This window comes from Lithobates pipiens, unplaced genomic scaffold (assembly GCF_037356315.1).
Source record: "Lithobates pipiens isolate NorthernLeopardFrog02 unplaced genomic scaffold, aLitPip1_a1.2 Scaffold_11, whole genome shotgun sequence".
In the NCBI taxonomy this organism is placed as follows: Eukaryota; Metazoa; Chordata; class Amphibia; order Anura; family Ranidae; genus Lithobates; species Lithobates pipiens.
In genome coordinates, this window is record NW_027507696.1 from 2,504,367 (window position 1) to 2,519,292 (window position 14,926).

Here is a 14,926-nt window from a genome sequence, read left to right on the forward strand (position 1 = left end):
ACAGCAGAGGGAGCCAATTGCTCCCGCTGCTATCAATCTGTCCAATTAGGAGAGAGACAGCGGCTGGAGCTGCTGCGCTGGTCCACATCGCTGGGCTTCAGTAAGGAAAAGGGGGTTCTGGGAGGGGGAGCTGCAGCACATAAGGTTTTTAACCTTAAAGAAGAGTTCCAACCACATATATGATTTTTTTTTTTAAATCTATATCTTTCTATCTTATAATGTTGAATTAACAATCATTATTTTCCTAATAGCGCCACTTTTATGACTATTTTATTATAAAACTTACCTTATATTATTCGTGCTTAGATATTTCCATCATAGTTGTGGGCAGGGGAAGACCACAAGCATACACTTCCTGGATATGGTGCTGCTGTATTACCAGCATGCACCGACATTCTCGCGCATGCGCAGTAAGCACAGCAAGCGGCGCAGGAAACTTCTCATGTTGCCATTACAAAGGGCAGTGTCGTCGGAAGTGCCCGCACTGTTGTGATTGCAACCAAGATGGCGCTGTCGCTCCTGTCGGGAAATAACGCAATTTTTTTAATAGTACTGCCCACTGACTCCTGGGAAATGATGGAGCACAAGTGAGGGAGGAAGTGATGCGGAGCTCCACGGACCCGGAAGTGGCAGATTAGGAGCCACTTCCAGGCAAAAATTGAACTCAGTCTCAAACAAAAGAACAACCATCCCCCTCCACCCCCTCATTTTTGTATATATATATATATATTTTTTTCTTTTTCGTTCCGTTGAGGCATGTTTTCTTCGGGAGTTCCAACTCATATCACCGTGGCCTGGTACGTCACTTTCCGCGGTTTTATCCTGCCCTCCTCCTTCCCCACACGTTGCATTCTCTGGGACTTGTGTGTGTCCCAGAAGCTGACAGGATCATTCAGAAAGCGTCACGTGACTCGCGTGAAGGCTTCACGGCCGGTTTCCCTTACTTGCAATGCTGGAGCCTGCACCCGAGGCCCAATGAACGGATTGGCTTGGGGGTGCTGACATTGCGGGCTCCCGGGACAGGTAAGTGTCCTTATAATAAAAGTCAGCAGCTGCAGTATTTGTAGCTACTCACTTTTATTACGTTTTTCCCAGGCCAGAAGTATATATATATATATATATATATATATATATATATATATATATATATATATATATATATATATATATATATATATATATATATATATATATTATAATTTTTTTTTCTACTCTTATTACATGTTTCTTTGGTTCCTTTGTTCTGCAGAGTTCCGGGCTGTTGTGCAAGCTGCTCTTCTATGGTATTGATAGCTGTGTCCAGCCCTCTGTCCACATGTTGCTTACTCTATGTAACTCTGTCATTAATCAACTACCGAACATGCACTTTATTTTACTGGGCCTCTGTATTATCCATCGCTTGGAAACTTCACATCAACAATCTACCAACCATCATCCCTCCTGGAAATAATGATTCCGTCTGTACTGGTACTGCTAGCATTCACCTTGCTCTCCCCGGGGGGCTGCGTACCACCGTGGGACACCACCGAGGTACAACTTTTTAATTATTTACTTTTTAATTATTTACTTTTTAATTATTTAAATAAGGGTATTTTCTGGCGTAGGTTTACATTCCACGCTGTACAGCAGGGTATTGGAATATGACCCCTGCTTTCAAATTTGTCTTTTAAACTTTAACCTTAAGAGGGTTACTATTTGAGAAGGGAACCAGAAGCTAAAATTCAGAATTGAGCTTAAAAACAGTTACTTAAAAAATATACATAATTTAAATGCCAAAAACATGCCTACTATTTTAAAATACATTTTTGTTACAGCACATGGATGATATACCAGTTAGTTTAAATATGATTTTAGTTTACCTTAAATAGCATTTTAGTGCTTTTAGGTGCTTTTGAAACCTTTAACTTATGCAGGCCATACACGGTCGAATTTCGAACAAATTTTCTTTTCAAAATCAGAAAATTTGTTTTTTTTGGGATCCGATGGCGCCACCATTGATTTTCGAAATTCGGCCGACCAAGCCTTCAATTTCACCTCATGTTGCTACAGAAAATTTTTTCGTGACCGGGAATCTTCTTTTCTCTCCGTAAATTTTCTTTTCTTATTACATTTCTCGCACGATTCTCCCATTATTGATTAGAATATCGTTCGTTTTTCCAAAAATTTCCAACATGTCCGATTCCTTAAATTTGACTTCCACACGAAAATCGGCTGTTGTTGCAGCCCCACTAATGGTGCAAAATTCATACCAAAATTCTTAGATATGATTTTCGAAAGAAAATTCTTTCGAAATTCGAACCGTGTATGGCCGGCTTATTCTGGATTGTTTTAATGTAAAGCAGTTTATTACATTTTAAAGGTGTCCGGAAAGTGAATGTATTACTTTCACAGTTAAGTGATGTTTCATTTGGATGCAGTTCATCTGTGTAATATTTTCATTTTTATTTATTTGTACAGATTAAAGTTGTAGCTATTTGATCAGGATAGATGATTACTTTTGTTATGCCTTTTTTAAATGCAACTTTACTTGGTTTCTTAAAAACAATCATTTCTTATCTCAGCTGTCCTTTAGCACTTCATTCTAAATTGATAATGAAACTTTATGATGCATAGGAGCAAGGATGCAAGGAGCAATGGTAATAGTTCAGTTTTTTTTGTTATCCAGGCATTGCGGTAGTACAGGGGTAGGCAACTTTAAAGAGGTGGAGATCTACCTGAACAACGTGGGAGAAGTCAAAGATCACCAGGCACAGTGTCGCCTCCTCACACCTGATTTAAACATCTAATTGCCCTACTGCCGTGTTGCAATTGCATACATTGCATGGCGATCATAGGTTTAAATCACGTGGTGAGGAGGCAACGTATCGCCTCGTCACCACCTGTCAAACTCACTGGGATCGCTTTTCAGAGGAGCAGAACTCAACATGCAGAGCCCACCAGGAAGTCGGCGCAGTGCTGTGCTAATCACAGGCAGTGAGACATTGCCGCGATGCGCAGCTGCAGAGATCAGGAAATGTCTCACTGCCTGTGATTAGCACAGCGTTGCACCGACTTCCTGGCGGGCTCTGTGGAGTGTGCGAACACGCCAGAGCTCATCCCTACTCAGCAGCAGCACCCTTATGGCTCTTCACACATAAAGTTGGCGGGTGGTAAAACCCTGCGGTTGAGTCTTGGCTTTAGCACCCACAATGTCTACCTCCTTTAGCTGCTAAGGCAGCAGCCAAAGGTATATACATGCCAAAGCAGGAATTAAACCCCCTTCTTTTGGTGGGTGATGCCGCCCTACAATTGGGACCCATTCAAGTAAATGGGGCCATTCTGCAAGCACCCCACAACTGCATGCTACTGCGGGGTCCAGGGGTGGTGAGAAAGCAACATAATGCTGCCTGCTTTAACCCCTTGTTTGCTGTACTTCGCAAGGGTTGCAGGGCACTTTCAGAGCGTCCTCATTCACTTGAAGGGGTCATGCTTGGCAGGTGCTACACCCACCAACCACGACAGGATGTATAACTCCTGCTGCGACATGAGTACACCCTAGGGTCGCCACCTTTTCTTTAAGTCAAACCCGAACACTTTAGCGCCACGCAGCAATTTTTTTTATAGTATAAACTATACATATATTTTGCTATTAAATACCATTTCTAATCATATGAAGTTAATCACAAGAGTTCCCCTTTACGTCAGAGTCGGCAGAGTTCCTCTTTTACATCTGAACTCACAGAGTTCCCTTTCACTGTAAGGGGGGACTCTGCAGACTCTGATGTAAAGGAGAACTCTGGGGACTCTGTCATAAGGGGTTCTCTGGGAACCCTGATTTAAGGTGGAACATTGAGAACTCTGATGTATGGAGAAGACTCTGATGTAAGGGGGAACAGTGTGGCCTCTGGTGTAAAGGGGAACTCTGATGTAAGGGGTGCTCTGAGAACCCAGATTTGACTTAGTGTATTCACTCACTCACCCCTTGGCAGTCAGCACCTCTCATCCAGATGTATCGGAGGCTGCTGAACTTCAAATTTCCAGCCCCAACTTTCCATTTCTGAGGCACAGCACCGGGGATTGGAGTGTGGGCAGACACAGAGGGGTAGGAGTGTTTGGGGGGTGGGGTGGGGGTGGAAGCTGCAGGAAAGCCATAGTCAATCTAAATAATGTGTCCGGGTTTCAGGCAGTCTGAAACCCGTACGCATGATTCCAAACCTGAACTGTCCGGGTGAATCCTGGGCAGGTGGCAACCCTAGTACACCCCTGGCCACTGCAGCAAGGTGCGGTTGAGGCAGGGGTCATAAAAACACGTGTTAACTATGGGATTTTACCACACCCAAACTCCATATATAAATGAACCCTTGCTTTTCTGTGCCCCCTATGAGGCTGCTTTCACACTGATGTGCTGCAGTTTACCTGCACTGCGGATGCGGTGCAGTGCATCTGCGACTTTCCTGGATTAGCTGCTCTTTGCCATAGACTTCTAGTGTATCCTGCAGGTGTGGTGCATGTTCTGAAAGTGCACCACACTGTAGGAAAAACCACAGCACATCAATGTGAAAGCAGCCATATACTATTATGCCCAGTGTATTACTTCACATAGACCTGATCACTTCATTCCTGCTGCTGGCACCACTCTGGAGACCGCTAGCTGGGATAGGAGGTGGAGTGAGTTGGTATCACTCCGCATGGGACAGGAGCCAGCACTACAGAGGAGGCATCGGCTTATGCCGCTCTTGCATCCTACTACAGCGCCATCTTTACAAGTGGTCCTTCTGTATTGTACTCTGTTTAATGGCCTGGGATGGCCCAGACTGCAATCTATCAGTCTGCTGTCCACGATCTACTGGCAGATCATGATTTACAGGTTGTTGACCCCCCGCTGTAGTGCATCAGTACACCAACTCTCTTCTGTCCTATCTGGTGATCCTGAATCAAACCTGCTGCTGATTCTTCCTGCCTATCAAACATAAAAATACTGGTGTAAAAAAATGTTTAAATGTAACTAATTTAGTTATTAGAGGCATTTACATGGTGCCAAAAACTTACACATCGCTTTCTATGCTATGCATTCACATCAGTCCCTGCCTTCAAGGAGCTTACAATCTAATGTCCCTATCTCACATGCCCACATGAGATAATTACCTGTCTGTTTATGGAGTGTGGGAGATTACTTTAAACTAACCCCCATGCAAACACAAGAAGAACATGCAAACACCATGCAGATATTGTCCCCGCCGTAATTCAAACAGAGGACTCTCCTATTCTGTAATGCAGAAGTCCTACCACTACGCCACTGTGCTAACGCAGGGTATACACTTATCAAAATTCGGCCAGTTCAGTAGGAACCGGACAGATTTTCATCCATGTGTAGCCCTGTCTGTTCAACAGAAGCCGGTTCCATAATCAGCTTCTGTGGAATGGTCCTGCTAGGAAATCAGCAAACGATCAGCCTCTGTGTATTCCGAGGTGGGGGGCGGGGGGGGGGGGGGGTCAACTGAGCAGCGTTAAAGGTCCCTGCATCAACATCGCTTGCATTGATATGGCGATCTATGACGGTTTTTTTGTTCAAGCAACTGGTTGAGTGAAAAAAACTCAATGTATATACACAAATTAAGACGTTTCTCACGGACACACCCAAATTTAAACCTGTCGTTGGAGTTTAAAAAGGAAGTAAACTCTCCCACTCTGATGCTTCTCTTCATTTAGACCATTATAATAAGTCATTATCAGACTATAGCCACTGTAATCCAGCCCAAATCACATATTACTTACTGTTTAAAGAAACTTTAAAACACTTGTTTCCAGGGGTTAGGCAGCGCCATCTTAAGTATTGTTTTCCACAGTGGAGTGTATTTCCGCCCTTACATTGAACACTTCCTGTCCTGTTAACCAAGCCTCCTTCTCAATCCAACGTTTCTATGGCAACCCTGCTTTCCTGTTCATAGCTGACTTTTATTTTATAGTATTTACTTGTGCCGATTATCTAGTGTTTGCCTATGTCAGTCTTATCAGCTTCAGCTAAGACTGCAGTAATGGCCAGATTTACACTGCATGTCATGCCACATGATCACATGGTGTGTAGGAGGAAGCTCTGAATGATTCTGCAGCCTCCTGGGAGTTCAGTGTTGTGCCGTAGGAAGTCCTGATAACAGATAGATAAGACATAGAGAGTGTGCCGTAAATTAGGGAAGATCTGGGCATGCTCAGTGACTTCATTCTAAAGAACAAAAAGGATTACAACAAAACTAAGCATGTAAGGAGATATCTACAAGCAGTGTTCATTGGGGCTTTTTATGCTGATTTACATGGGATAAAGTTGTGGGGGAGGGTTTACAACCACTATAAGGGCCGGTATGCTCCAGAACCATACAGGATGTGGAATTTTTTTGCGTTTCCCTGTAGTGTGATTTGACAGCCCATTCATTTCAATGGGCTACAAATCACATCCAAATTGCAGAAAAAGTGCATGCACTAGTTTTGAAAAATGTACCACACCAAATAATGTGGTACCACGTGATCTGGTACCTGAAAACGCACTGCGTTTGCTATCTGTGTTTTGGGTGCCATTAACAATGTATTGGCACCTTCAGCAGATTGTAAAGGAAATGTGTTTTGAGTATACCATCTGAGGGAGGATCCTGGTGTTCTTGAGTCTCGTGGAAGAACAAGATCACCTGGTCTGCTGTGCTCCGTGTTGGAATGTCACTGACAATGTTCGTTGTGAACTGTCATCTGTTTGTCCTTTTTAACCCCCCTGGCGGTATTCCCGAGTCTGGCTCGGGGTGGAAGTTTTATACCAAAAGTGGTAACCCTGAGCCAGACTCGGGATCGCATCGCTGAATCCAGGAGGAGATTACTTACCTTCTCCCTTGGATCCAGCGATGTCCCCCCCGCTGTACGAGAGGCTCGTCCTCCGCTCGATTCATCACAGAGCCGATCTCCGTTCCCTGCGAGTACGGGGACGGAGATCGGCGCCAAATTCAAAAAAGTGAAACACACACATTACATACAGTATAATGTGATCTTACAGATTACATTGCTGTATGTAATTATTTCACATCCCCTTTGTCCCTAGTGGTCTGCCCAGTGTCCTGCATGCAGTTTTATATTATAAAAACTGTTCTTTATGCCTGGAAACTGGAGATTGTCCATAGCAACCAAAACTGTCCCTTTACATCAAAAATGGTTTTAGACCAGCTAGAAAAACAGCGATAATAAATTAGAATCACTCGCAGAATTGAGCGATAGCGATTTGTGGGGAGATCCGTCATCAAATACTGAAAAGTAATGACAGCGACAATTCTGCAACTCAGCAAATTTCAGCGTTTTTGATTTGATTACATTATTGAATAATTTTTATTATTGTTATATTATTATTTGGTATAATTATTTATAGTTATTTATTATATTATAATTTATGATTTCATTTTTCAAACTTTATCATACCCGGGATGTCTGCTAGACTCTGGTTTGAACAGATTTAAGAGAGTTATTCCTAAGAATTACAGGACTACAATATAAAACGCCAAATTTTCATGCAAAATAATTGTACCGCTTTCAGCACCTAAAATCCAAAATAATCATCCCGCCAGGGAGGTAAAGGAGAAAGGCCCTGGCTGGGTATTGGCTGCAAATGTCAAAGCTCTTGCAAGCTGATAAGGGTGCATTTTATGTGGTGGAGGTCATACTTTTTGTCACGGTATGAGATATTATCATCACGAGGAGGATTCTCTAAAAATAGCGGCGTTTTACCGCCGACGCAAGGTGCGGTGTGGTGTGAAAGGGGTCTTAAAGTGATATACACTTCTCCCACTTTTTTCCTACGCAAGTGGTGTGACACCTATCCATGGTCACCTATTAAGCACACTATTATTATACTATTTTTTGTTTTTCATTATTGTGACTTATTTTATTATCATTTTTGATTCACCTATTGCTTTTTTACAATTTAGGTTTGGGTTTAGCGCAGCTCTATTTACAATTGTGGTTTTTATGGCTGTGTGTATCTTACAGCAGTGTTGCCGCTTATAGGGAATGTGGATTATTTAGCGCAGTTTCTTCTTGTTCTTTATTCCCATATTGAACAGCCTTGCATGTTTTTAGATGTTCTTGAAGACGCTTGATTCCGAGGCGCTGCTTTCGTATTTTGGCACAGAAAATGTCTCAGGTAAGCTGAAGTAACGACATGACAATGGACCCATTTGCACGTAGCTATTCTACTGTGAAATGTGATGATTTCTAATTGCTTGTACTGTACTGTATATACAACGGCACTGCTGACTGTGGAGACATTACAGTGGCTGTAAACCCTTACAAACCACTTTGGCCTACAGGTAAGCCTAGATTAAGGCTTACCTGTAGGTCCAAGAAATATCTCCTAAACCTACACGGTTTAGGAGATATTTGCCGAAAGACAGGCACCGCTGTCTACGGTGCATGCACCGTAGACAGCGGCGCGCTGGCGACTGAGCGCGCAGCAGTTAACGGCGATATGGCATAAGTGGCGCATGCACGGGAGTGACGTCATCGCGGCTTCGTCGAATGACAGCGCTGGAGCAGCGAGACCCACCAAGAAGACGGAGGCTCTGTACACAAGGGGACAGAGGTTACTTCGCTGGCTCCTGTGTCAGGTAAGTGACACATAATGGGCTACTATGTGATGCGATGTGATGCATAGTAGTCCATTATGCTTCACCTTTGCAGGGAATCAAAGAAGAAGTAAACCCATCAGGGTTTACTTCCTCTTTAATAATATGATATGTTTGTTCTCGGCTCCAGGCGTCTGGTGCTGGTAGCTTTCTACATGAGGATTCTGTCTTCAAGAACCTTTTGTGAACACGGAAGCTGCTCATTGTTTCATTAACTACTAATCTAAAAATGACCTACCTGATCTAAACCGAAACATTAAGACCCCTTTCACACCAAGGGCGTTTTGCAGGCACTATAGCGTTAGAAATAGTGCCTGCAATCCACCCTAAAACTGCTGCACCATTGTCTGTAGTGTGAAAGCCCGAGGGCTTTCACACTATAGCGGTGCACTGGCAGGACGTCAGGGAAAAGTCCTGCCAGCAGCTTCTTTGGAGCGTGTGTTTACCGCTCCTTCACTGCTGCTCCCCATTGATATCAATGGGGCAGCGCTGTAATACCACCGGCAAAACACTGCTATTGCCGGCGGTTTTAACCCTTTCTCAGCCGCTAGCGGGGGGGGGTAAAAGCGCCCCGCTAGTGGACGAAATGCGCAGCAAATCCGGCGGTAAAACGCAGCTAAAAATAATGGTGTTTTACCACCGACGCAATGGGCGGTGTGGTGTGAAAGGGATCTAAGAATTTATTATTTGTAGCTTACTAGTCTTTAGAGGTGGCTTTGCAAGTTTCCTTTTTCAGGCTTTTTGTCCTTTAATTTCAAAAGAATCATAAGCCGCGCTAAACAAATGCTAGCAACTAAAAAGGCAATGTGTAATAATATTAGAATGAATATTATACAGGGTATAGCAACCCTATATGTATACGTGATGCAAAGCACATATGTGTAAATATATCAAAACCAGAACCTAGCTAGTATGATTTAACATATACATACTGTATACAATAAGGTTTTTTAACATAAACCTCTAAAGACATAAAAAGAAAACTTAAACACCCAGTGTGCACAAATAAGTCCGTGTATAAGAGCCGCCAAAATGGTTGACGTAAAACTGTACATAGGAATCTTCTATAGATAAACCACAATACTCCTAGAGGTTCACTGTTAAATCCAAACTTGAAAACGTTGTGTTCAATCCACCACCAACATATGGTAAGGTTTACTGCTTACCAGATAGATATGACCCCCCACTACAGAGGGTCACACGAGGCTTTATGGAATTAAACGCCACTTCCAGCCAAGGGGGGGGGGGGGGGGGGGGTTCCTCAATATCCTCCTGATTCCACTGCTCCAACAGATCTCAAAAAGGGGACTCACTCCCAGATGCTTCACTTTGAAGTCCAAAGGAAGAACTCAAAGGCAGGGGCACCAAAGATCATAAAGGGAAAAAGAGGGGCTCGAGATAGTGTAAAACCCTTTATTTATAAAGATAAAAAAGTAAAAATGCACTTACAAGTATGTAAAAGAAAATAAGCCTTAAGTCCGTGGCGCCGGCCGGACGAACACAGACAGACCCGTTCTCCTGGAGCCCGTCACAAACACGAGGTGATAAGTAGCGTACCATTCAGCCCTACGCGTTTCGCAACAAAATTGCGTCATCCAGGGGCATGTCCTTTAATTTCACCTGGTGATCCTGCCAGCAACACATTTCTTGCCCAAGGATCACAACACTTACTCCTGTATCTATGGAGGAGCAGTGTTGTCACACTAGGCGGCTCTCCTAATTTGGTATACAAATACCTCCTCTCTCCTCGCCTCTATTACAAAGAGGGAAACTGCAGCTGACCATTTCACTAACCCTCAAGGCTAACTTCTCCCACAGTCCTCCCAGACTGAACACTCACGAGCCTACCCAGCTGACTCTCAGGATATCTCCCAGACATGCTGACCTGCTGCCATCTCACTTGCTCTAGTGCCTCCAGGTAAGGGTTTCCTCAATGTGTTGTGGGGGATCCTTCCAGCACCCAAGCCCCTGAACCAAGGTCCCCCCCTCCCAGACTAGGGAGTGCCCTGTGAGGGCCACCAACAGCCTCCTCTGCACTCCATCTCCATCTTCCACCCGACTGCCCTTGCTGGCATGACTCATGTCCATTTATGAGGTGAGTCTGCACCCTGCCAGCCCATTGGCCAAGGTCCTCATAAAATTTGCACGGCAGCCCCTCCTTACTGACACCCTCCAGTTCTGGAAATTTTTACCAACTTCCAGACCAGGAGGAAGTGTCAGAGGGAGCTGCCAGCAGGGCTGGACTTACCATTGGGCTTTACTGGGCTCAAGCCTATGGGCCCCACCCAATAGGGGGCCTCACAGGCCCTGTCGAGATACATAGCCGAGTGTTTACAGTCATGCCCAGTCCCGCTCTATGATGGACATAACACAGGGACTGTGTGTGACTGTGAGCAAAGTCGAGTACACTCGGCTACTCTCGGCTCCGCTCGGGACTGCGAGAGGACCCGAGAGCCACTGAGATACACAAGACCGCGTACTGACAAGGCTGCAAATGACACTGGACAAGGCTGCAGATGGATGGGCAAGGCTGCAGATGGACACTGATAAGGCTGCATTGATTTAAAAAGTTTTTTCCTTGAACTTCCCTCCTAAAAGTTTTTTAATTGCCTCCATCCCTATCTAATTGAAACAAACAGGAGGACTGAGGGTTGGGACTTTAAATGAAGCAGGCGGGTGTAAAACGTTTACATTTATAGGAAACCAGTGATAGGTTACATGAGGTTATCATGAGTACACCAAGAAAACCAATATGTTTCATTCAGTGGATAAACATACAGCAATGACAATTGACCACTAATAATGCAAATCACATATTACAGGTGATCATTAAGTAGGTAAAACATATAGTTGGCATAAAAACACGACATATAGTAGCTCTATGCATTTTGTGGATTCATCCACTCTTGAGGAGCATGCACGTGGACAACTGAATGCTGCAGTATAATAGTAACAAAAAATATCTGTAAGGTATAACCCTGTCACGGAAGGAGATTAAAACAAGGTAATTAAAGGTAATCTTGCCTAGGATAAACCCCCCAAAACCACACTCAAAAGTACCTACAATGTCTGTATCTATGCAGTAGCAATGTGCCAACATGAGTCAGAACTGGTGGGACCTGAGGTGGTTATGACTGACCAGGACTCAGAGAATGTTTCCAAGGAAGGAAATTCCAAAAGATAATGGTCAAAAATGATCACGAGTGCTGGGAACAAAAGTGAGATTATAGAATGGATTTAAAGTCCCAACCCTCAGTCCTCCTGTTTGTTACAATACAAAATAGGGTGTTACAGACATATTCATCAATGTCCCCTTCTGAGTATTGGCAAAATAACAAAGTGCAAACGTAGTCAACCCTTCCAAGGAGACTGTATACTCAGATCTAATAATAATATACCAATATTTTAAATAAAAAGCACTTTGAGGGAAAAAGTGAACAAAGTTTCTGTTTTAGATACATTTAAATACCAATTTGGTTTGTGAATGGCAAAGAGCTATTCACAAATACCAGCAACTGGGGGGGGGGGTAAATAATCTCCAGAAAAAACGTGTGTTTTAAATTTTTACAGAAACATAACACTATTTTGCTTCTTCCACAGCCTCCGACATGGCATTGACAAACCTGACATGTACCTGTGAGGACACAGCGAGGACCCCTCTGTGCTCTGCCACCCTCTGCATCCTTCACTCACACCTGGGCACATTTATATTTACATTCCAGGATGGGTATTGGCCCGTCAATGTACAGCGAGTTTTAAATGCTTCTCAGCACCACCTCATGCAATTTCCAAAGTCCTGCAGATCAATGGGCACCACTCTGCACCCCTCTGGGGTGAAATCTCTGGTCACTTTCTGTGATGGACAGCTGGTGAGTCTTAGTGATAGAAGAGTGCAGGGTTGCCTGTCAATACTAGCTGGTTGGCTATGTACACATCTGGTCTCCAAACAGTCACACTAAACCAACACAACTACAACTGGATTTACTACAAGTGAAAAATCTATTGCAGTTCTGCAAAGAAACCAATCGGCTTCTAGGTTGTTTTTTTTGCTTGTTTTTTTTTTTGTCAAAGCTTAATTGAACAAGCTGAAGTTAGAAGCTGATTGGCTACCATCAGGGCCGTCTTTAAGGCAGGGCAAAAGGGGCAGCTGCCCTGGGCCCTGTCATTGTTGTGGGGCCCAAAACAGCTGCCTCATACTTGCCAACTATCCATGTTTAAATTCCCTTGAAGTTTTATTCCTGTGCTGTGTCCTGATATCTCAATGTGAAGTGCTGGTACTAATGCTGCCCAGCTCTGCCTTATTGTTGTGTGCAGGTGACTCACCTGCAGACCCTGTGTTTACATGTAAATAACCGCCATTCGTATGTAAATTGCGGTGACTATACTGAGTAAATAGCTGCGGCTGGCGGCATTGATATGTAAATAAAGGCATCATTCCTGTGTATATCATGCTCCTCCCCTGCTGGGAGGAGGTGATGTGCTGTAACCTCTAGCAACGAATCAGTGAGCCGTTATGTGTGCTGTAACCTCTAGCAACTAGTCAGTAAGCAGTAATGATATGCTGTAACTGCTGGCAACCAATCGCAATTGCTGCCTGATGTGATATGGAAAACTGATTTTAAGTCAAGCTGCTATTTATTGTACGTCTCAGAGAAGGTGGAGAGGGAAATTGGATTGGGGGGGGGGGGCAGGGTCCAATCTATATTAAAGACGGCCCTGGCTACCATGCACAGTTGCACCAGAATTAGCTCCCTCCAATTTTAGTAAATCAACCCCACTCTGCCTTTCTTTGCAATAGAAGAAGAGATAATAACTACCTGAGATTCTCAAAAACTTTTGGGTGGTAGCTGAACTTTTTTTCTTGGAATGTTTGCTCAGATAGGGGATAAGTGACCACTAAACTAAAGGGACCTAAAATACAGATTTGTGTACATAGACCTGGCAGCTTAAGTGACGTGGGGATATCAAAACCTAAAATTGTATCAAATATTTACCGTATTTTCCTTTCCTGATGCCAATCCATGGCAGCATATATGTGATATAGCTCCGCCCCTATATTTAACCACAGGACCTGTTAAAATCTATAAAAGGAAATCTAGAGCAACCTCCCCTATTCTCTGTAAAAATAACAAGATCAAAAAAGGGAGGGTTTTGTATGCTGCCATGGATTGGTGTCAGGAAAGGAAAATTACGGTAAGTATTTAATACAAATTTCCATTTTCCTGACGCCAACATGGCAGCATACATGTGATCAATAACGAGCGAAACAGGGAGGGCTAAAATGTGTGATCAAACTTTATTACAATAGATGTGGAAACATGGACCGTCTTTCCATTGAAGTCCATTGAAGTACGAGCCCCTGGATCTTCCCCGTGGTGTTTGAGGCGGGTGCACTGCACCAACCAGCCTGCTGCTTTGCAGATGTCTCCATAGGCATTTTGCATGCACTGCCCGAACTTAAAGCGGACCTCCATCCTGAAGTGGAAGTTCCGCTCATCCGATTCCCTCCCCACCTCCGGTGCCACAAACGGCACCTTTCAGTGGGGATGGGGGTGCAGGTACCTGGATAACTTTTTTACCAAAAATATGTAGAAGAATACGTATCAACCTAAACTGAGGGAAAAAAATGTTTTTTTTATATATTTTTGGGGGATATTTATTATAACAAAATGTAAAAAATAATGTGTTTTTTTCAAAATTGTCGCTCTATTTTTGTTTATAGTGCAAAAAATAAAAACCGCAGAGGTGATCAAATACCACCAAAAGAAAGCTCTATTTGTGGGAAAAAAAAGGACATCAATTTTGTTTGGGAGCCACGTCGCACGACCGCGCAATTGTCAGTTAAAGCGACGCAGTGCCGAATTGCAAAAAGTGGTCTGGTCTTTGACCAGCAAAATGGTCCGGGGCTGAAAGTGGTTAATAGTGACTAAAGTGACCTTGCATTTTATTTAGTTTGGGGTCAATGGGACAGTTTTTCATAAATCTTAGTAGCATTTTTTTTTTACATGAAAAAAAAAAGACAGTGTTTGTTTCTGGCTAATAATATTTATTTAATCTATGTATTTTCCCAGCGCGGGTTTATCACGACGGATGTTTACAATTTCTTTATCCAACCGCTGAAGAAGAGGCATTCTTTGCAGAGTCGTGGACTTGGGGGCCTTCATATAATGTCCCGAGAGAAAATTGCACACCCAGGTACAGAGACTGAATGCGCTGCAGTAGCATCTGCTATACAATTTTTTTTTTGGAGTGAAAAGTGTCTTGGTGTGCCTACACTGCATAGTATGATTTAGCCC

General features: G+C 43.5%; 1 protein-coding gene across 2 annotated transcripts in view; it reads left to right on the top strand.

Moving 5' to 3' along the window:
- Nucleotides 1-1,345: 1,345 nt before the first annotated feature.
- Nucleotides 1,346-14,926, top strand: part of ADAMTS13 (ADAM metallopeptidase with thrombospondin type 1 motif 13) — a 103,932-nt gene continuing 90,351 nt past the window's right edge. For both annotated transcript variants that reach the window (XM_077468142.1, XM_077468151.1), the window contains exons 1-4: nt 1,346-1,530; nt 8,086-8,149; nt 12,231-12,499; nt 14,702-14,825. In XM_077468142.1, coding sequence (XP_077324268.1) covers nt 1,450-1,530; nt 8,086-8,149; nt 12,231-12,499; nt 14,702-14,825 — 538 coding nt within the window. In that variant the 5' untranslated portion in view covers nt 1,346-1,449. The remainder of the gene's footprint in view (nt 1,531-8,085; nt 8,150-12,230; nt 12,500-14,701; nt 14,826-14,926) is intronic.